Consider the following 23,729-nt stretch of genomic DNA (forward strand, 5'->3'; position numbering starts at 1 on the left):
TCTCTGAAATGCTTTCAGTTTCACGTGCAGGGCCAGTTAGACAGGCAGAACTGCAGGGTCTCAATGCGTGGATAAGACGATGGTGTAGGGAAGAGGGGATTAGATTTATTAAGAACTGGGGAAACTTTTGGGGAAAGAGGGAGCCTATACAGGAAGGATGGGCTCCACCTAAACCAAAATGAAACCAGATTGCTGGCACTTAAAATTAAAAAGGTCATGCAGCAGTTTTTAAACTAAGGACTGGGGAAAAGCTGACAGGTACGGAGGAGCATGTGGTTTGGACAGAGGCATCCCCTAGGGGAGGATCTATTAATGGAGATTCTGTATGTCCTAGTAAAGAGGAGAGAATGGAAGATGATAAAATACAGGTAGGACCTGATGAGAAACAGTCAAATGAAAAAGAATCCCATTCAATTTCATCATGTAATGACAGACAGCTAAAAAGTGAAAAGTTTTTAAAATGCTTATATATAAATACAAGAAGTCTAAATAACAAGATGGGTGAACTAGAGTGCCTCGTATTAAATGAGGATATTGATATAATAGGCATCACAGGAACTTGGTGAAATGAGGATAATCAATAGGACACAATAATACCAGAGTACAAAATATATCGGAAGGACAGAACAGGTTGTGCTGGTGGGGGAGTGGCACTATATGTGAAAGAAAGCATAGAAACAAATGAAGTAAAAAACTTAAATGAACCAAACTGTACCACAGAATCTCTATGGGTAGTAATTCCATACTCTACTAATAAGAATATAGCAGTAGGGATATATTACCAACCACCTGACCAGGATGGTGATAGTGACTGTGAAATGCTAAAAAACTCAATAATAATGGGGGATTTCAACTATCCCCATATTGACTGGGTACATGTCACCTCAGGACAGGATGCAGAAATAAAGTTTTTTGACACCTTAAATGACTGCTTCTTGGAGCAGCTAGTCCTGGAATCCACAAGAAGAGAGGCAATTCTTGATTTAGTCCTAAGTGGAGCACAGGATCTGGTCCAAGAGATGAATATAGCTGGACCGCTTGGTAATAGTGACCATAATATAATGAAATTTAACATCTCTGTGGCAGGGAAAACACCACAGCAGCCCAACATGGTAGCATTTAATTTCAGAAAGGGGGACTACACAAAAATGAGGAAGTTAGTTAAACTGAAATTAAAAGGCACAGTGCCAAAACTGAAAGCTCTGCAAGCTGCATAGAAACTTTTTAAAGACAAGATAATAGAGGCTCAACTTAAATGTATATCCCAAATTAAAAAACACAGTAAGAGAACCAAAAAAGGGCCACCTGGGCTAACCAACAAAGTAAAAGAAGCAGTGAGAGACAAAAAGGCATCCTTTAAAATGTGGAAGTTAAATCCTGGTGAGGAAAATAGAAAGGAGCATAAATTCTGGCAAATGAAGTGTAAAAATATAATTAGGAAGTCCAGAAAAGATTTTGAAGAACAGCTAGCCAGAGAGTCAAAAAGTAATAGCAATTTTAAAAATATATATATATATCAGAAACAGGAAGCCTGCTAAACAACCAATTGGGACACTGGACGATCAAGATGCTAAAGCAGAGGTGGACAAACTACAGCCCGCGGGACCCTCCTGGCCCGGGATGCTAGTCCCCAGCCCCTCCCCCGCAGCCTCAGTGCGCTGTGCCGCCAGCACAATGCTCTAGGCGGCCAGGCACAGCAGCTTCAGAGCCTGGCCTGACCCGGTGCTCTGTGCTGCGCTGTGGCGTGGCTGGCTCCAGCCAGGCACCACGGCTGTACCACCGCCAGCTACCGGTTCTCCAGGCAGTGTGCTAAGGGAGCAGGGAGCAGAGGGGGGTTGGATAGAGGACAGGGGAGTTCGGGGTGTGGATAGGGGTTGGGGTGGTCAGAGGGCAAGGAACAGGGGGGGTTGAATGGGGGCATGGGTCCCGGGGGCACTCAGGAAGAAGGGGAGGTTGGATGAGTCAGCGGGGGGCAGTCAGGGGCAAGGGTTCCGGGGGTGGTCAGGGGACAGGGAGCAGGGGGGGTTGGATAGAGGGCAGGGGAGTTCGGGGTGGTGGTCAGGGGGCAGGGGTGTGGATAGGGGTCGGGGCGGTCAGAGGGCAGGGAACGGGGGGTTGAATGGGTGCAGGGGTCCCAGGGGCAGTCAGGAAGGAGAGGGTTGGATGGGGCAGCAGGGGGCAGTCAGGGGTGGGTGTTCCATAGGCGGTCAGGGGACAGGGAGCAGGGTGGAGATGGATGGGGCAGGAGTCCCAGGGGGGACCGTCACATGGCGACAAACGGGGGGGAGAATAGGGGAGAGAGGCTGGCCCACACCTGGCTGTTTGGGGAGGCACAGCTTCCCCTAACTGGCCCTCCATACAATTTCCGAAACCCGATGCGGCCCTCAAGCCAAAAAGTTTGCCTGCCCCTGTGCTAAAGGAGCACTCTATGACAATTAGGCCATTGCAGAGAAACTAAATTAATTCTTTTCGTCAATCTTCATGGCTGAGGACATGAGGGAAATTCCCAAACCTGAGCCATTCTTTTTAAGTGACAAATCTGAGGAACTGTCCAAGATTGAGGTGACATTATAGGAGGTTTTGGAACAAACTGATAAATTAAACAGTAATGAGTCACCCGGACCAAATGGTATTCACCCAAGAGTTCTGAAGGAATTAAAATGTGAAACTGCAGAACTACTGTCGTTTGTAACCTATCATTTAAATCAGCTTCTGTAACAAATGACGGGAGGATAGCTAATGTGACACCAATTTTTAAAAAGGGCTCCAGAAGTGACCCCAGCAATTACAGGCCAGTAAGCCTGACTTCAGTAATGGGCAAAATGGTTGAAACTAAGAACAGAACTGTCAAACACATAGATGAACATAATTTGTTGGGGAAGAGTCAACATGGTTTTTGTAAAGGGAAATCATGTCTCACCAATGTACTAGAATTCTTTGAGGGGGTTAACAAGCATGTGGACAAGGGGCATCCAGTGGATATAGTATATTTAGATTTTCAGAAAGCCTTTGATAAGGTCAGTCACCACAGGCTCTTAAGCAAAGTAAGCTGTCATGGAATAAGAGGGAAGGTCCTCTCATCGATTAGTAACTGGTTAAAAGCTAGGCAACAAAAGGTAGGAATGAATGGTTGGTTTTCAGAATGGAGAGCAGTAAATAGTGGTTTCCCCCAGGGGTCTGTACTGGGATCAGTCCTATTCAACATATTCATAAATGATCTGGAAAAAGGGGTAAACAGTGAGGTGGCAAAATTTGCAGATGATACAAAAATGATAAGGGGTATGGAACAGCTTCCGTATGAGGAGAGATTAATAAGACTGGGACTTTTCAGCTTGGAAAAGAGACGACTAAGGTGGGATCTGATAGAGGTTTATAAAACCTGGTGTGGAGAAAGTAAATAAGGAAGAGTTATCTACTCCTTCTCATAACACAAGAAATAGGGATCACCAAATGAAATTAATAGGCAGCAGGTTTAAAAGGAAGTATTTCTTCACACAATGCACAGTCAACATGTGGAACTCCTTGCCAGAGGATGTTGTGAGGGCCAGGACTATAATAGGGTTCAAAAAATAACTAGATAAATTTATGGAGGATAGGTCCATAAATGGCTATTAGCCAGGATGGGTGGGTGGGTGTCCCTAGCCTCTATTTGCCAGAAGATGGGAATGGGCGACAGGGGATGGATCACTTGATGATTACCTGTTCTGTTCATTCCCTCTTGGGGCACCTGGCATTGGCCACAGTCAGAAGATAGGATACTGGGCTAGATGGACCTTTGTTCTGACCCAGCATGGCCGTTTTTATGTTCTTAAGTTAATCATAGACACTATTATCAGGGACTACCAATTTGCAATTTTGTGCTATTGAGCTGATCTTTTAAATGAGGAGTAGGAAATTGTTATGAGAAGAGATTATATTTTAGGCCCCATTTCTGCAGAGACAACACCTGAGTGGACCAGTGTGCCCATGACAAGCCCCGGGGAAGTCAATTGGGTTTGGAGAGAGTGCCGAGTCCACTAGCATGAGTCTCCTATTTGCAAGGTCACATCCTTATACTCTTCCTTTTAAAAAATAAGGAACTAATGTTGTAGAATTCTTTTATATAACTATTGCTGTCTTGATTTATTCAAATTAAGCTTTGAAGGCCATTAACCCATTAGGTTACCTTAGTCTCTTTTGTTAATTAAAATTAGAGGTAAGGTTCTGACTGCAGGGCGGTCACAGGGAGCAGGTTGAGGTTCCCAGATTCAGAGCTGCCTGGCTCCGCCACAACCCTTATTTATGCAATTGCCATAAGGTCCCTGAGGCCTATAGTTTATTACACACCCACTTTTCCTCATCTCATCCATGTCCCACTTCCAACAAACCCCCTTACACTAAGGATGGTGAGGCAACTGGGGCAGAAGAAAGTAGAGCCTCCTCTGCAAAATTTTCTCTCTGTTTCTACTGATAGCCTTCCCCTCTGTTGGTAGAATTCTCCACTGGCTACCTCCTATCAGTTTAAGTCCACTTTGCACTGTGTCCGTAGCGAACAGTGATCCTGGTGGACCACAGAAGCTAGTCCATTTTTTTTAATGTAATCCAATAAGAGACTTACCTTTGGATCAAAAGATGTCTTGTTTTTAGACAGAAGTTCTTCTACACTCTCTCGTATTTCCTTTGGAATGTTACGGGCATCAAAGGTTGCAATGTCTTCTCTCACTCCTCTTTTGGCAAGGAAACTGCAAATAGTATTAAATAATTAAATGACAAAGCATTGATAAAACAAAGTTACTCAATATACAGTAACTGGAGTTTGAGATGAGTTGTCCATAGGCACATTCCACTGATGGTACGCATGCACCTCGTGTGTCAGAGATCAGAGTCTTTTTGGCCAGCAGTAGCTAGGGAGAGTATATACGCTCTTCGGTTCTCATGCTCTGCTGCAAGGGCATATACGGCAGAGCTTTCCATTTTATGGGATTCTGGGCAATCTACCAGACCTCGAGGCAATGCAGATCAATCAAGTTTGACCTCACCTCTCTACCAATGAAAGAGCCAGTGCCAGGCTCTAGGACCCCACTTATATTGTGGGGAATCCAGGCATTTGTGCCATATCTGTCCAAGAAACAACGCCACCCCCTCAGCCTGGGAAATGCCAGGACCCAGCCCCAGAAGCGGAGCCAGGGCTGAGTCAGTACTCCACTCTGCCCCCACAATGAGCTGCTCTGCCATGGCTCTGCCGGAATCCTGACAACCCCTAACCAGCACACCACTCCCCTTTGTCTTCCCCTCCACCTCCGGCACCCTGCCCTGCCTAACCTCTGCTATGAGAAATTGGTTGACGAGGATGTATCCAGTAACTTCATCGACCAAGAATTTGTCAAGAGTCATCAGATTCCTACCCTCCACAAAAACTCCCCGCATTGAGACTGACAGGTCACCCCTCTCTTTGGGGCCATCACATATCAAATGGCACCCCTGGAGGTCATGACCAGTGGCAGCTATTAGGACATCATGCAGTTTTGGATGATCTGCTCCTCACAGTTGCCAGTCAATCTTGGCACCCCTTGGTTTGTCACCCACAACCCCTTAATCAGCTGGCAATCAAGGACAGTGCTCTTCCGCTCTCTGCAGTGCAGATGAGAATGCCTCTTTAATCCTGGTTCACGATTGACCACACTCTGTGGTGCACTCTAACCCTCAAGGCTCCCAGAGAGGAGAGAAGCAGGTCCAGCGACACCTAATATTCCTGTCAAATACCTGGAGTTCACCAGGATGTTCAAAAAACAGAAGGCAGATATCCTACCACAGTTACAACTGCCCCACTGAACTCTGCCATGGGATTGAGATTCCCTTCAGACACACTTTCTTTGAAAAAGACCTACAGGCCCTCCAGGAGTATCCAGAGTAAAACCTCTGAAAGGATTCATTCCTCTCTCCCCAGCTAGTGCCCCTATATTCTTTGTAGCCAAGAATGATGGCTCTCTCTCCAACCCTGTGTTGATATATTTACATATCATTCTAAATTTGATTCTGGCTAAGCAACTCTATGCCAAGCCCCAAAAGCCACACGTGAGACTTGTGAGCCATCTCCATCCCTTCCCACATCCCCACGCCCTTGATCTACCCTCTCTATGGACTTCATTGTGGAGCAGCCCCTCTTCCAAGGGCACTCAGTCGTTCTGACAGTGGTGGACCTCCTGATGAAAATGTCCCATTTCATCCCCTATCGTACTCTTCCATCAGCCGTGAAATGGCATAGTTTTTCTTGGAACACATCTTCCAATACCACGGCATGGCAGAACACATCATTTCTGATTCGGGCACCCAATTTGCTTCCCTGTTTTGGCAGGAATTCCTTTATCTTCTCAACCCACGCCCCTCCTCTCAATTGTCTATCACCCTCAGACTGACAACACTGGTCTACAATTTTTGAGAAGTGGTCTGCTTCAGAGATAAAAATGTGCTATCTATTATGTATTTTGATGTGCTGAATTCAAATATGACAATTAAAACAACTGATTGGCTACTGTTTCTAAGATAGTTAAGTTTTTACATTTTATGTCTATGTATATTGTGTAGATAGTAGAGTTTTAATCATAAATTGTAAACCTAGGTCTTTTCATGTGTTTATGGTTGCTTTACATGATAATATTTCACCTGTCCTGTTTATGTAACACTTTAAAAATCAGCAAAAGGGTTATATAAATAAAATTTATTATGAAACAAAAGGCAAAAAACTATTATGTACATAGTTTAGTCCTATTCAGTGTCTACTCGGTGCTTCTTGGCTTGTCTCTTGTATTCATTAAATGGAGCATCTCTTGTCACTGTCCAGCAATACTCTGCAAGCATTGATGGGCTCCATTTGCCCTGATAGCGTTTCTCCACTGTTGCAATGTCCTGGTGAAATCGCTCGCCGAGCTCGTCGCTCACTGCTCCGCAGTTCGGTGGAAAAAATCTAGACGAGAGTGCAAAAAATGTATCTTTAGTCACATGTTGCAACCAAGGCTTTTGTATGCCTTGAGGAGGTTTTCCACCAACAACCTGTAGTTGTCTGCCTTGTTGTTTCCGAGAAAATTTATTGCCACTAACTGGAAGGCTTTCCAAGCCGTCTTTTCCTTGCCACGCAGTGCATGGCCAAATGCATCATCTCGAAGAAGTTCATGAATCTGAGGACCAACAAAGACACCTTCCTTTATCTTAGCTTCACTTAACCTTGGAAATTTTCCATGGAGGTACTTGAAAGCTGCTTGTGTTTTGTCAATGGCCTTGACAAAGTTCTTCATCAGACCCAGCTTGATGTGTAAGGGTGGTAACAAAATCTTCCTTGATTCAACAAGTGGTGGATGCTGAACACTTTTCCTCCCAGGCTCCAATGACTGTCGGAGTGGCCAATCTTTCTTGATGTAGTGGGAATCTCTTGCACGACTATCCCATTCGCAGAGAAAACAGCAGTACTTTGTGTATCCAGTCTGCAGACAAAGCAAGAGAGCAACAACCTTCAAATCGCCACAAAGCTGCCACTGATCTTGATCATACTTTATGCACCTCAAAAGTTGTTTCATGTTGTCATAGGTTTCCTTCATATGGACTGCATGACCAACTGGAATTGATGGCAAAACATTGCCATTCTGCAGTAAAACAGCTTTAAGACTCGTCTTCGATGAATCAATGAACAGTCTCCACTCATCTGGATCCTGAACGATGTTGAGGGCTGCCATCACACCATCGATGTTGTTGCAGGCTACAAGATCACCTTCCATGAAGAAGAATGGGACAAGATCCTTTTGACGGTCATGGAACACGGAAACCCTAACATCACCTGCCAGGAGATTCCACTGCTGTAGTCTGGAGCCCAACAGCTCTGCCTTACTCTTGGGGAGTTCCAAATCCCTGACAAGGTCATTCAGTTCACCTTGTGTTATGAGGTGTGGTTCAGAGGAGGAGGATGGGAGAAAATGTGGGTCCTGTGACATTGATGGTTCAGGACCAGAAGTTTCATCCTCTTCCTCTTCTGACTCAAGTGAGAATGATTCTGGTGCATCAGGAACCGGCAGTCCTTCTCCGTGGGGTACTGGGCATATAGCTGATGGAATGTTTGGATAATGCACAGTCCACTTTCTTCTTTGACACACCTTTCCCAACTGGAGGCACCATGCAGAAAAGACGGTTACTCACCGTTGTAACTGTTGTTCTTCGAGATGTGTTGCTCATATCCATTCCATTAGGTGTGTGCGCGCCGCGTGCACGATCGTCGGAAGATTTTCTACCCTAGCAACACCGGCGGGTTGGCTGTGGAGCCCCCTAGAGTGGCGCCTTCATGGCGCTGAATATATACCCCAGCCGACCCGGCGCCCCCTCAGTTCCTTCTTGCCGGCTACTCCGACAGTGGGGACGGGGGGCGGGTTTGGAATGGATATGAGCAACACATCTCGAAGAACAACAGTTACAACGGTGAGTAACCGTCTTTTCTTCTTCGAGTGCTTGCTCATATCCATTCCATTAGGAGACTCCCAAGCCCAACTTAGGTGGTGGGGTCGGAGTGAGACATTGCTGTGTGCAAAACCGCTGATCCGAAGGCAGCATCGTCCCTGGACTGCTGCACTAGTGCATAGTGTTCTGTAAACATGTGGACTGACGACCAAACCGCAGCTCTACAAATGTCCTGGATCGGAACTTGCGCCAGGAAAGCCGTCGAGGAAGCTTGGGCCCTCGTGGAGTGAGCGGTGAGGTGTGGTGCTGAGACACCTGCCAGGTCGTAGCAAGTCCGGATGCAAGACGTAATCCAGGAGGATAGGCGTTGTGATGAGACCGGTGAGCCTTTCATTCGGTCGGCCACTGCAACAAAGAGTTGCGTCGTCTTTCTAAAGTGCCTTGTGCGGTCAATATAGAAGGCCAGGGCCCTGCGTACGTCCAGAGAATGCAAACGTTGATCCTGGCGAGTAGCATGTGGTTTAGGGTGAAAGACCGGGAGAAATATATCCTGGTTGATATGAAATGGAGAAACCACCTTAGGGAGAAAGGCAGGATGTGGGCGGAGCTGCACTTTATCCTTATGAAAAACTGTGTAAGGGGGCTCAGATGTAAGCGCCCTGAGTTCAGAAACGCGCCTTGCTGAGGTGATGGCTACGAGGAAGGCTGTCTTCCAGGATAGGTACAGAAGTGAACAGGTGGCCAGTGGCTCGAATGGATGACCTGTGAGCTTGGAAAGAACCAGGTTGAGGTCCCACGTCGGAACGGGCTGACGTTGCTGTGGGTACATCCGGTCTAAGCCCTTGAGGAATCTAACGACCATCGGGTTAGAGAATACCGAAGACGCGAGTTCCCCTGGGTGAAAGGCCGATATAGCGGCCAGGTGAACTCTAATTGAAGATATCGCCAACCCTTGCTGTTTTAGGGAGAGGAGATATTCCAAAATGAGAGGGATAGGTGCCCGTAACGGGAACGTGGCTCGTTGTTCGCACCAACAGGAGAACCGCTTCCACTTGGCCAAGTATGTGGTCCGTGTTGAGGGCTTCCTACTGCTCAGCAGAATCTGTTGGACAGAGTGCGAGCACTGCTGCTCTGCCTGGGTGAACCATGGAGCAGCCACGCCGTGAGGTGGAGTGATTGCAGGTCGGGGTGACGCAGGCGACCGTGGTCCTGAGAGATGAGATCCGGGCATAATGGAAGCAGGATCGGTGTCTGAACCGAGAGTTCCAACAGCGTGGTGTACCAATGTTGTCTCGGCCACGCTGGGGCGATCAGAATCACCTGTGCCTGGTCTCTGCGCAATTTGAGCAGTACCTTGTGGACCAGAGGAAATGGAGGGAAGGCATAAAACAGGTGGTCTTTCCAGGGAAGGAGAAACGCATCCGAGAGGGAGCCGGGAGCTCGACCTTGCAGGGAGCAGAACACGTGGCACTTCCTGTTGTCTCGAGATGCAAACAGGTCTATCTGGGGAAACCCCCACTTCTGGAAAACGGAATGTATGATGTCCGGACGGATAGACCACTCGTGTGTTTGAAAGGACCTGCTGGGTCGGTCCGCTAAAGTGTTCTGGACTCCAGGGAGGAACGATGCCGTGAGAAGGATTGAGTGGGCGATGCAGAAGTCCCACAGGTGAATGGCCTCTTGGCATAGAATTGACGAACGTGCTCCTCCTTGCTTGTTGATGTAAAACATGGCCGTGGTGTTGTCGATGAGAACTAACACACAGCGACCACGTAGGAGATTGAGAAATGCCTGGCACGCCAGGCGCACCGCCATCAGTTCCCGAACATTGATGTGCAGGGCTAGCTGGGGTGCAGTCCACAGGCCCTGGGTATGGTGCTCGTTGAGATGGGCGCCCCAACCCAGAGATGAAGCGTCTGTGACCAGGTGCAGAGAGGGTTGTGGGGCGTGAAACGGCATCCCTTCGCAAACCACATTGTGATCTAGCCACCATGTGAGGGAGGTCAGGACCGAGTTCGGGACTGTGACCACCATGTTCAGGCTGTCCCGATGTGGGCGGTATATTGATGACACCCAGGTCTGGAGTGGGCGAAGCCGAAGTCTGGCATGCCTGGTTACGTACGTGCAGGAAGCCATGTGACCCAGCAGGGTAAGGCACGACCTCACCGTGGTAGTTGGGAAGGCCTTGAGTCCTTGAATGAGGCTCGTGATGGTGCAAAAGCGATTGTCTGGCAGGATGGCTTGTGCGCGTCTGGAGTCTAGAACCGCGCCGATGAATTCTATTCTCTGGGTAGGTTCTAGAGTGGATTTGTCCTTGTTGAGTAGGATACCCAACTTGTTGAATGTGTGCACTATTATGTGGACGTGATCTCGAACTTGTTCTTTGGTGCGACCGCGTACCAGCCAGTCGTCTAGGTACTGGAACACCTGTATCCCTTGCCAACGAAGGTACGCTGCCACGACAGCCATACATTTCGTGAACACCCGTGGGGCCGAGGATAGGCCGAAGGGAAGGACTGCAAATTGGTAGTGCACCCTGTTTACCACGAATCGCAGGAAGCGTCTGTGAGGCGGGTAAATAGCAATGTGAAAGTATGCGTCTTTCATGTCGAGGGCGGCGAACCAGTCTCCAGGATCGAGGGAAGGGATAATGGCCCCCAGAGAGACCATGCGGAACTTCAACTTTACTACGAATTTGTTGAGTCCGCGCAAGTCCAAGATGGGTCGCAGACCTCCTTTGGACTTGGGAATGAGGAAGTAACGGGAATAGAATCCCCTGCCCCTTAATTCCACTGGAACCTCCTCTATGGCCCCCATAGCGAGGAGCGTAGAAACTTCCTGTATAAGAAGTTGCTCGTGAGAAGGGTCCCTGAAGAGGGACGGGGAAGGAGGGTGGGGGGGGGGATTGAAGAAAACTGGATAGCGTATCCCCTCTCCACCGTGCGAAGGACCCAACGGTCCGAAGTTATAAGGCACCAAACACGGTGGAAGTGGGAGAGGCGATCCCGAAAGGAGGGGGCTGGATCCTGGGGGATGACTGGGGCGCCGTCCTCGACCGCACCTTCAAAAGTTCTGCCTAGGGCCTGAAGGTGGTCTAGGTGGCCCCTGGTTCTGACCAGGTTGAGGGCCGGTCCACCTTCTTCTACCACCTCGCCCTCGCCTCCGGGCCGAGTCCTGTCTCTGACGAGGCGTGGGGGGGGGGGTAGAAGCGCTGAGGCTGCGGTCTAAATGGCCTGCGCTGAGGGCCCACAACATGCATCCCCAAGGAACGCATGATCGTCCTGGAGTCCTTCAGGCTCTGCAGGCGAGAGTCCGTCTTTTCAGAAAACAACCCTTGACCTTCGAAGGGTAGATCCTGCAAGATTTGCTGCAGTTCCTGAGGCAGACCCGAAACCTGGAGCCAGGAGATCCTCCGCATAGCGATACCTGAGGCCAGGGTTCTCGCAGCAGAGTCCGCTATGTCTAAGGAGGCCTGTAAGGAGGTCCGAGCCACCTTCTTACCCTCCTCTACCAGGGCTCCAAACTCCTCCCTGGACTCTTGGGGAACCAACTCCTTGAACTTCCCCATAGAGTTCCAGGAGTTAAAACTATAGCAGCTCAAGAGCGCCTGTTGATTAGCCGCTCTAAGTTGCAGCCCCCCGGCTGAGTAAACTTTACGGCCGAATAAATCGAGGCGCTTAGCCTCCTTTGATTTGGGCGCTGCGGCCTGCTGGCCGTGGCGCTCCCTTGCGTTCACTGATGCCACCACCAGAGAACACGGCTGGGGGTGGGTATACAAGTACCCGTAGTCTTTAGACGGGACAAAGTATTTCCTTTCCACCCCTCTCGCTGTGGGCGGGATAGAGGCAGGAGTCTGCCATATCGTAGAAGCATTGGCCTGAATCGTGCGGATCAGGGGTAACGCCACCCTCGATGGGGCATCCGCTCCGAGGATATTCACGATCGGCTCGTGCACCTCCACTATCTCCTCCGCCTGCAGGTCCATGTTACGGGCCATCCTGCGCAGAAGATCCTGGTGAGCCCGAAGATCTATTGGAGGTGGCCCTGTGCACGATGTGCCCGCCACTGCCTCATCCGGAGAAGAAGAGGAAGATGCCTCCGGTGGAACAGGATCCAAGGGCTGGTCCTGTTCTCCCTGTTCCTGGGCTGGAACATCACCTGCGCCTGGGTCCAGGGCGTCAGGTGGTGCGGACACAGAAGCCTCCATGCCCCCTGGCGGAGGCCGAGAAATGGTGGACTCCGGGGCCCTTCTGACGGAGTGACCGGAGCGAGAGGTCGAAGCAATTGGAGCCCCTTGCGCCTGATGGTACGCCCACGGGGTCCAAAACGACCAGTGAGATGGGCCATGAGAATGGTCCCCTGTGTCCTGCCAATGTCCTAAGTCCTGTTCCTCGGCTTGCCCCTGAGGGGGGTATGCCGATCTCGAGAGGTCCTCCGAGGAGCAGGACACCGATCTCGATGGCCACGGCGGTGCCGAGAGCATCGAGACGATTCCTGTGGGCTGCGGTGCCGCACGGTGCCGGTCCGGAGATGATCTATCTCTACGCGGTGCCGGCGATCGGTGCCGGGACCGCGACCGGTGCCGATGACCTCGTCGGTGCCGGGAGTCGGATCTGGACCTCGACGAGGACCTGGAGTATGCCCGGTGCCGGGAGCGGCCTCTCGACGTCGAGCGTCGACCGTAGCGGTGCCGAGAACTACGCGAAGAAGATCTTGGCCGCGAGTACGACCGGTGCCGAGACGATATCCGGTGCCGGGACTGCGAGCGGCGTGGGGACCTGCTTCGGGACCTGGATCGGTGCCGAGGTTCCAGCCCTTGCGATGGAGGGCGCATCAAGGCAGGTTTCCCCCTCGACTGGACCGGGCGAGTCAACGGTGCCGTCGGTGCCGGTGGTTGGGGCGGTGCCGGCTCCGTGAGAGCTATTAAGTCTCTCGCCGCCGCGAAGGTCTCCGGAGTCGACGGGAGGCACTGTATCACCGCCGGTCTCGGTGGAGACGCTATCTGCACCGGACTCAACGGCCTCGGTGCCGGAGTCGACGGTGCTGGAGGCACCTGTTTCCGGTGCTCCACCGGTGGACGCGGCTCTACCCCCGGCACTGGGGGAGCCAGCGTCTTCGGCACAGAGGTCCCCGTCTTATGGGCTTTTTTATGCCCCGGGGATAATGACCGGCGCCGAGGCACTTGCTGTACTTGCGGTGCCGACGAGGTTCGGTGCCGGGGAGGCTTGTCCGACGCCACTCGCGTGGTCGTCATAGCCGGTGCCGCCGGGGCACTGCGCACCGAGGCGCTAGGTGCCGGGGCCTGACTTGTAGATGGAGCGTCCGGACTAAGTGCCGCCTCCATCAGGAGTTGCCGGAGCCGAAAGTCCCGCTCCTTCTTGGTCCTTGGTCTGAAGGCCTTACAGATCTTGCACTTATCTGTTTGATGGGACTCTCCCAGGCACTTCAGACAGGAGTCGTGCGGGTCGCTCGTGGGCATAGGCTTAGCGCAGGAGGCGCACTGCTTGAAGCCGGGAGCGTTGGGCATGAGCCCGGCCCCGCGGTCGGGGGAGAAAGGGGGGGAGACGACCCCCCTAATCCCCTAAACTACAATAACAACTAAACAACTTTAAACTATTTAACTATTTAACCATAAACACTAGAACTACAACTATAACTATAACTGCGAATGACTAACTAAGCTAGGGAGAGTGGAGAACAGCTAAGCAGCGCTCCACAGTTCCAACGACCGTCAGGGGCGGTAAGAAGGAACTGAGGGGGCGCCGGGTCGGCTGGGGTATATATTCAGCGCCATGAAGGCGCCACTCTAGGGGGCTCCACAGCCGACCCGCCGGTGTTGCTAGGGTAGAAAATCTTCCGACGATCGTGCACGCGGCGCGCACACACCTAATGGAATGGATATGAGCAAGCACTCGAAGAAGAAGTAACAATTGCTGGTATGATCTGTTGACTCTCTCCAAATCATTGGCACTGCAAAAGGCATAGATTTCCTTTTCCTGGTCAAACACTGGCGAAGATTGGTTGCACAAGTGTTGCAGCATATGTGTGGGGCCCATCTCTTGTCCTGATCTCCAATTTTGCAGCCAAAATAAAGAGGATAGGCTTTCTTAACCATAGTGGTTATGCAAAAGTCACTTCACTTTTTTTTTTGTGATGCAAAAGTCACTTCACCACAAACATAGCAGAAGTTATCTGCACTGTTCACACAAGTACGAGGCATCTCTGCTCACTTTGGCTAAACAGAAATGTGTCCCTTTGCAAAATCAAACACTGACAAATAAGAGAGCACGACACTGTATGATTTCTAGAGCTGATATAGGGCAATTTGTTCAGCAGAGTGATGTAAGCTTCGTTATGATTGCTTCAACCATGACTTTTAGGAATAACATGATGCAATTCATATCATGTATGACTCAATACCAGCTTCAGATTGCATCATTCATTGTTTTGCCTAAAAAGCAAGTACTGTCCAAACCCAGTCATAGATTTATTCATAGATCCAGTCAAAGATGTATTTTAGTCATTTCTGGTTTAAATTGAGATCCCTTCCCTTTATAACTCACTTATCCTCCGCCATTCCCAAGTCAAGGGTCGTATATACTGACCCAATAGCATATCTTGAAAACTAGAGCCAATCAACAATTTTAAGCATCATTTTCATTCTCAGTGACCCAGAATTAGTAACGTTTGACTACATTTATTTCAGAAGCATTTTGGCTGTAGAGCAGTGCACCCAGATCAAAAAAGTCAACCAGACATTGGAACAGTACTTCAGCTGTTTCATGAATTTTCACCAAAATGATCGGGTTCCCCTGTTGTCTTTGGCCAAATTCGTTTACAGTAACATAACCCATGCTCCCACCTGCAAAGTCTGTTCTTCGCAAACTTTGGCTTTCATCCCATTTCACCCCAAACTATTAGAAGGCCCCTCTATTCTGGCAGCCACAGGCTCAGTCCTGTATGCTGTACTAACAGCACAGGACCAGTAGAGTGAGTGCAGCCTAGGGCTGTCAATCACAGTATTCACTGTGTGACCTTTGTGGATCTGCACATGTTGAGAAGGGACTTCTGGCTTGAGGAGTGCGAGTCTCAAAGTCCTGTTATGGTTATGATTCATGTGAAGGGTACTAATCTTACTCTGCACTGCAACAATTACTGATTACCCTGCAACAATTCCTGATTTGTTAATCTATTTGCCTATCAATAACTCCCTCGTGCTTTTACTGATTGGTCAATTGTTAATCAAGCAGCGGCACCGGAGGCAGCAAACAGGGCGGCTAACAGGGGAGTTTGAGAGGGAGTTTGCAGGGGGAGGCCAAGGGGGGACAGGAGGGCGCGGTGTGTTGTGTGCTCTGTGTCCCCAGGTGCTGTGGGCAGAGACTGCAGCAGCCATGAGCCAGACAGCAGCAGACAGAATGCAGATGGCTGCATGTGGAAGCTGTGGTATGTATATAGTCCTAGCAGGGGAGCTGGAACAAAGGTATGTTTGTATGAAGTGTCGCCTTATAGTGTTACTGGAGGAAAAGATTAAGGGGCTGGAGATGCAGGTAGATACCCTGGTGGAGTTTAGGCGGGGGTTTGAGCAGCTGATGGAGGACAGGCAAGGCGGGGCTGAAGGGGAATGCTCTAGGGTGCAGGAGGAGGTAGAAGTAGACGACAGTGAGAGGGGAATGGAAGGGGGAGAACAAGGGAATTGGAAGAATGTGACTGTGAGAAGCAGGCCAAAGAAAAGGAGGGCCAGTGAGGGGGGAATAGAACTCAGGAACAGGTTTGGGTGTTTGGATAACGAGGTGGAGGGGCAGCAGGTGGTGACGGAAGGTGGGAGGGTGAGGAAGAAGAGAAGAGCGGCTAGTCCAATAGAGAGAGGGGAGGTGTTGATGGAGACAGCGCAAAACCTGGGCCCCCGGAGGATAGAGGAAGGCACAAGGGGGAGCATAAGAGAAGATAGAAACAGACACAGGTCAGGACTAGAGGGATCAGAGACTAGATTACTAGATCGCACTGTTGACAGGCGACAGCAGGTATATGTAATTGGAGACTCTTTACTGAGGAGATTGGACAGGCCTGTGACCAGGGCGGACCCGGAGAACAGAAGGGTGTGCTGTCTCCCGGGCGCAAAGATACGCGATGTGGACCTGCGGTTGAAAAGGATCCTAAAAGGAGCAGGTAAGAACCCCTTGATAATCCTTCATGTGGGAACGAATGACACGGCTAGGTTCTCGTTAGAGAGAATCAAGGGAGATTATGCCAGGCTGGGGAAGACGCTTAAGGAGATAGAGGCTCAGATTATCTTTAGTGGGATTCTGCCTGTTCCTAGGGAAGGGCAGCAAAGGGCTGATAGGATTGTGAGAATAAATAGTTGGCTAAGGGAGTGGTGCTATAAGGAGGGCTTTGGGATGTATGGCCACTGGGAGGCTTTCGGGGACAGACAGCTGTTCTCACGGGATGGACTTCACCTGAGTAGGGAAGGAAATAGACTTCTGGGAGGGAGGCTGGCTCATCTTATCAAAAGAGCTTTAAACTAGGAAGTTTGGGGAGACGGTTGGGAGATGTACAGTTAATCTCCACGCCAGATTCAGACATTGAAATGGTGAGTGAGATAAGAGGAGATATAGCCGGGGAGATGAGATTGGACATAAGAAGGATAGGGGGGGAAGGACACAAAGAGGCCTGTAACATATAGTGTTACTAATGGGAGACAGGCTAAACAACATACATTAGGGTGCTTATACACCAATGCGAGAAGCCTAGGTAATAAAATGGAGGAATTGGAGCTCTTGGTCCGAGAATTGCAACCGGATATCGTAGGAATAACAAACGTGGTGGAACGGCAGTCACGACTGGAATACAGGTATGGAGGGGTATGCGCTGTTTAGGAAAGACCAGAACAAAGGTAAGGGTGGCGGGGTGGCATTGTATGTCAATAGTGAAATAAGTTGTAAAGAAATAATAGTTGATGGAATAGATAACACGGAATCCGTCTGGGCAATACTCACACTGGGTAAAAGGACTACTAGAGCCTCCCCGGGGATAGTGCCTGGGGTGTGCTATAGACCGCCGGGATCGACCCAGGATATGGATAAAGAACTATTTAATGTGTTTAGAGAAGTAAATACTAATAGGAACTGTGTAATTATGGGGGACTTTAACTTCCCGGATATAGATTGGGGAACAAACGCTAGTAGCAATAATAGGGCTCAGATGTTCCTAGATGTGCTTGCCGATCATTTCCTTCATCAAGTGGTAGCCAAACCGACGAGGGGGGAGGCCATTTTAGATTTGATTTTGGTGACTAGTGAGGACCTCGTTGAGGAAGTGGTAGTAGGGGACAACTTGGGCTCCAGCGATCATGAGCTAATCCGGTTTAAACTAAACGGAAGGAGTAACAGAATTAAATCAAAGACTAGGGTTTATAATTTTAAAAAGGCCAATTTTAACAAACTAAGGGGACTGGTAAGGGAAGTGGATTGGGCAAACATATTAATGAATCTTAAGGCAGATAAAGCCTGGGATTACTTTAAGTTAAAGATGCATGAGCTGTCAGAGGCCTGTATCCCAAAAAAGGGAAAAAGATTACTAGATAGACCGAGCTGGATGAGCGACCGACTCAAAGGGGCAATTAGGAAAAAACAGAAAGCGTACAAAGAGGGGGAGGGATCAGTAAGGAAACTTACCTTAGTGAAGTCAGAGAATGTAGAGATAGAGTGAGAAAGGCCAAAAGCCGTGTAGAGTTGGACCTAGCGAGGGGAATTTAAAGCAATAGTAAGAGGTTTTACAGCCATATAAATAGGAAGAAAGCAAAGAAGGAAGAAGTAGGACCGCTGAAGACTATAGCCGGAGAGGAGATTAAAGATAATCTAGGCATGGCGCAATATCTCAACGAATATTTTGCATCGGTGTTTAATGAGGCCAATGAAGGTATTAGGGATACTAGCACCATGACAGAGGGGCAAACAGAATGGGGGATTACCATATCCGAGGTAGAAACAAAGCTCGAACGCCTTAATGGGGCTAAGTCGGGAGGACCGGACGATCTTCATCCGAGAATATTGAAGGAATTGGCGCGAGAAATAGCAGGCCCATTAGCGATAATATTTAATGAATCTGCAAACTCGGGGGTGGTTCCGTTAGACTGGAGAATAGCTAATGTGGTTCCTATTTTCAAGAAAGGGAAAAAAAGTGATCCGGGTAACTACAGGCCTGTTAGTTTAACATCTGTAGTGTGCAAGGTGCTAGAGAAAATTCTGAAAGAGAAACTAGTTGAGGACCTTGAGGTTAATGGCAAGTGCGATAAATTACAACATGGTTTTACGAAGGGCAGATCGTGCCAAACGAATCTGATCTCCTTCTTCGAGAAAGTAACGGACTTATTAGATAAGGGAAATGCGGTGGACCTAATATACCTGGATTTCAGTAAAGCGTTTGATACTGTACCCCATGAGGAATTATTGGTTAAGCTGGAAAAGATGGGGATCGATATGAAAATCCAGAGGTGGATAAGGAATTGGTTAATGGGGAGAATGCAGCGGGTCGTATTGAAGGGTGAACTGTCAGGTTGGAGGGAGGTTACTAGTGGAGTTCCTCGGGGTTCTGTTTTGGAACCCATTTAATTTAATCTATTTATAACTGACCTCGGAACCGATTGCAGGAGTGGACTGATAAAGTTTGCGGATGATACGAAGGTGGGAGGCGTTGCCAATTCGGAGGAGGATAGGGATATTCTGCAGGGAGACTTGAATGAGCTTGTGAATTGGAGTATCAGAAATAGGATGAAATTTAATAGTGAAAAGTGTAAGGTGATGCATTTAGGGATGACTAACAACAATTTTAGTTACAAGCTGGGGACGCATTGGTTAGAAGTAACGGAAGAGGAGAAGGACCTAGGGGTTCTTGTAGACCGGAGGATGACTATGAGTCGACAATGTGACGTGGCGGTGAAAAAAGCCAATGCGGTCTTGGGATGCATTAGGCGAGGTATATCTAGTAGGGATAAGGAGGTGCTGCTTCCGTTGTATAAGGCGCTGGTGAGACCTCATTTGGAGTACTGTGTGCAGTTCTGGTCTCCCATGTTTAAAAAAGATGAACTCAAATTGGAACGGGTGCAGAGAAGGGCCACTAGGATGATCAGAGGAATGGAAAACCTGTCGTATGAAAGGAGACTAGAGGAGCTCGGGTTGTTTAGTCTGACAAAACGAAGGCTGAGGGGGGATATGATTGCTCTCTTTAAATATATCAGAGGGATAAATACCAGGGAGGGAGAGGAATTATTCCAGCTTAGTACTAATGTGGACACGAGAACGAATGGATATAAACTGGCAGTGGGGAAGTTTAGGCTTGAAATTAGACGAAGGTTTCTGACCGTCAGAGGGGTGAAATATTGGAACGGCCTTCCGAGGGAAACAGTGGGGGCGAGGGACCTGTCTGGTTTTAAGATTAAATTAGATAAGTTTATGGAGGGAATGGTTTAATGGTAAAACACATTAGCTGAGGAATACCGAGCAATAGCAGGTAAATAGTATAATGGCTAACAAGGGTCAGGCTGGAGACTCTTGCCTACATGCTCGGGGTCTTACTGATCGCCATATTTGGGGTCGGGAAGGAATTTTCCTCCAGGGTAGATTGGCTGAGGCCCTGGAGGTTTTTCGCCTTCCTCCGCAGCATGGGGCAGGGATCGCTAGCAGGAGGGTTCTCTGCCAATTGAAGTCACCAAGACACAGGATTTGGGGACTTCATCAGCAGAGTCAAGGGAAGGGTGGGGACGATTTTGTGGCCTGCGGCATGCAGGGGGTCAGACCAGATTATCATAATGGTCCCTTCTGACCTTAAAGTCTATGAGTCTATGAGTCTATGATTGTTAATATATATACACTGCATACTGTTACCAGTTCTTTGGCATTATCTAGCTAGGCATTATCTGGCTAGGAATTAAGCAGTTATCTGGCTAGGCATTATCTGGCCAGGAGTTTTATCTGCTAGCCAGGTTGCCCCACTGTGACTCTGCCTGACCAACATAGCTCCAGTATTTATGATTCACACAATGCACAGTCAACCCATGAAACTCCTTGCCAGAGGATGTTGTGAGGGTCAGGACTATAACAGGGTTTTAAAAAGAACTAGATAAATTCATGGAGGATAGGTCCAACAATGGCTATTAGCCCGGATGGGCAGAGATGGTATCCCTAGCCTCTGTTTCCCAGAAGCTGGGAATGGGTGACAGTGGATGGATCACTTGATGAATTCCCTCTGAGGCACCTGGCATTGGCCACTGTCGGAAGACAGGATACTGGGCTAGATGGACCCAGTAGCAGCTGCAATTCAGTGGCTGCTCAAAGCGTTTGTCCACAGCTGTCATAGCTCCTGTGCCTGATTTGTTCCCATCCCCATTCCTGCCGGGGTGCCAGCCTTGCCCCTGCCTTGGTGCCAGCCTTGCCCCTGACTTGCCTCACTCCAGGCAACCTGATTCTGACCCTGCATTTCAACTCCTGGCTCCTGACTCTGGGTCTGACCATTGCCTCTGGCATCTGGTCTCTGACTCTGGTTCTGACCTTGGGCTCCAACGTCTGGCCAGTGACCCCTGTTCTAACCATTAGGCATTACTCCTGCTCCACTAGGCACAACTGCCCATGTCCCAGTCACTTGACAGTTGGTTGATGCACCAGTTCCAGAATTTGACTGCTTCCTGGCAAAGTGGGGAAAACCTGGTACTGCCTTGTTTGTTGATGTAAAACATAGTGGTCATGTTTTTGTCATGATTTGAACTGACTGTCCTGTTGTTAGGTGGAGAAAGGACTCGCAGGCCTTCTATACAGCTCTGAGCTCTAGGTGATTGATGTACATTCTCCTCTTTCTCAGAGACCATAGACCCTGTGGTTTGGGGTGTATGCAGATCCATTGGTGCTTAGTATCTAAACAGTGCCATGTGGGACAGCATAGACAGGTGTGTGAGAACCAGGTTTTCTTGTGTTGGTATAGCAATTTCCAGCTGGCTTGGTTCCAGTGCCAAGAAGATCAGTGCTGGCACCATTGAGATAGACACTGCCGGGGTTAGTGCCATACTCTACCCCAAGGTTCTGGTTTTCAGTGCTGGATACTTCAGTACCATATAGTTGGAACCAATCTGGGACTGAGCTTCAGCAGGAACCACTGTGGGATACAAAGTCCCAGAGAATGTTCAGTGCCATGGGTACGTTTTCCTCTTAGTGGAAGCTCTGGTGGGTAACCTACCTCTGGGATTTGTAGCTCCCTGTTGTGAGACAAACCAACAGCCAACCCAAGGCTGTTCACTTAGCTGCCCTTCCAACAGAACCATAGTGAGTCATCAGTCAGGCATGCAGCAACAACTCAGCTGCAATGACTTACCCTTCCAACAGAGCCTGCAGTGACTCAGCCTTCAGGCATTTGGCAGCACTCTCTAGACTTCCAGCTTGCTCTTGATCCAGTTCCTGTTTCTGCCCCAGCCTTGCCCAAGCCCTATTCCAGTCTGCTCCAGGTTTGTCTTTGCCCTACTTTGATCTTGCTCCAGCCCTATAGCTAACCCACTCCAGCCCTACCTCTGCCTCCTGACCGCCCACCGGACCCTCAGACTCTGACCACCCAGCTTCAACCTTTGGCCTGCATCTGGACTCCCGCTATGGTACTTATTTTGGCTTGTCTATAGTTCCACCCAGGACCTGTCCCCAGATCCCAGTTTCAGCACTGCCCTCGGCCCAGTCCCAACCCTATGTCTGGCTTCGACCTCTGCTCCAACCACTAGGCATGACTACTGGATGGCAGTGCCTGACACTTGTGATCTGTCTGAGGATGATGCTGTCATTGTACTTGTGATTCGAGTCAGGGTTCTCTAAGTAAGCCCAGTTCAGAAGGAAGTCTTGTTGATTTAGTCATTAGGAAAACCTGAAGGTGGGTCTCCCTTTCCTTCCTATATTGAAAGCTTCAAGACTTGCAAATCTATTTGGAATGTGCAATTCTCCCAGGCAGTTCAGGCATTTTGAGTATCTGTTCAAAGCTGGGATAGCTCCCTTGCATGAGAAGCAGAATTTGAATCCAGGAGAACCAAAAAACGGCATACCAGATGAATAAAAGTTCTAACAACTAAAGGTTGCAACAGGCAACCAAAAAATAAAATTACTAAAATTATACTATAAAACTAACTGTAAAAACTATTAGCTAAACAGTGGGTCTCAAACTTTTGTACTGGTGACCCCTTTCACATAGAAAACCTCTGAGTGTGACGCCTCCTTATAAATTAAGAACACTTTTAATATATTTAACACCATTATAAATGCTGGAGGCAAAGCAGGGTTTGGGGTGGAGGCTGACAGCTCGCAACCCGCCATGTAAGAACCTTGTGACCCCCTGAGGGGTCCTGACCCCCCGTTTGAGAACCCCTGAGCTAAAGCCATTCAGAGGGCTTGGTGGTCTCTCGGATCATCAGGCTCCCTCTCTAGGCTTTGAGGCAATGAGAGAAACTGAACTGCCAGAGGCACACCTCATCCTTGTATGCCCTCAGAGTTGAACACGAGAACTGAAGAGCACATGCATACCCAATGGGTACTGCTAGCATACGTGATGCACGTCAATCTGACCTCTGTCATATGCGACATATGGGCCAGATCAGTGGAATTTGCATGTGGACAATCACTCGAAGGAGAAAAAATGTTAACAAGGTCTCTGAAACTAGAGTCGTAAGAGTATTTTTCAGGAAATGTATCAATTTTATCCATAAATAGCTATATGTTATCTACTCATTGTTAAGAATAAAATTATTTTCCTTCTAGAAGATCATTAAAAATTACATTCAAACCTTTCGAGAGAGTACAACAGAAACTATTTTCCATACACATTGCTGCATTAATGCTTTAAATAAAATCCTCAACTTACCTCTTCATGCTCACCCATGATGTATCAAAAATGCCCATCAGTCGTAAAACACCCTCTAGTATATCTCTTATTATGTCAGGTGGCATTCGTAGTGACCGGATTTCTGACAAAGACTCTGGCTTTATATTTCCGACTGCTAATTTAGCTTCATTAACCAGTGGCTACAAAAAAAAAAAATTATCTTTTCGGTAACTGGTGTTCTTCGAGATGTGTTGCTCATGTCTATTCCACAATAGGTGTGCGTGCTCGCCATGTGCACTGGTGCCAGAAGGACCCCTGGAGTGGCGCCTGCCTGGTGCAGTATAAGGGGAGCTGCGCGCTCCCCCCATCCTCAGTTCCTTCTTGCCAGACAACTCCGACAGAGGGGAAGGAGGGTGGGATGTGGAATAGACATGAGCAACACATCTCGAAGAACACCAGTTACCGAAAAG

General features: G+C 48.9%; 1 protein-coding gene across 3 annotated transcripts in view; it reads right to left on the minus strand.

Annotated features, from left to right (window-relative positions):
• The window catches only part of DYNC2H1 (dynein cytoplasmic 2 heavy chain 1), a 418,528-nt gene that overhangs the window by 257,882 nt on the left and 136,917 nt on the right, over window positions 1–23,729 (minus strand). For all 3 annotated transcript variants that reach the window (XM_024099590.3, XM_024099589.3, XM_024099588.3), the window contains 2 exons: window positions 23,299–23,459; window positions 4,598–4,721 (listed from right to left, as the gene is read on the minus strand). In XM_024099590.3, coding sequence (XP_023955358.2) covers window positions 4,598–4,721; window positions 23,299–23,459 — 285 coding nt within the window. The remainder of the gene's footprint in view (window positions 1–4,597; window positions 4,722–23,298; window positions 23,460–23,729) is intronic.

The sequence above is a fragment of the Chrysemys picta genome, chromosome 1 (genome assembly GCF_011386835.1).
Source record: "Chrysemys picta bellii isolate R12L10 chromosome 1, ASM1138683v2, whole genome shotgun sequence".
Classification (NCBI taxonomy): Eukaryota; Metazoa; Chordata; order Testudines; family Emydidae; genus Chrysemys; species Chrysemys picta.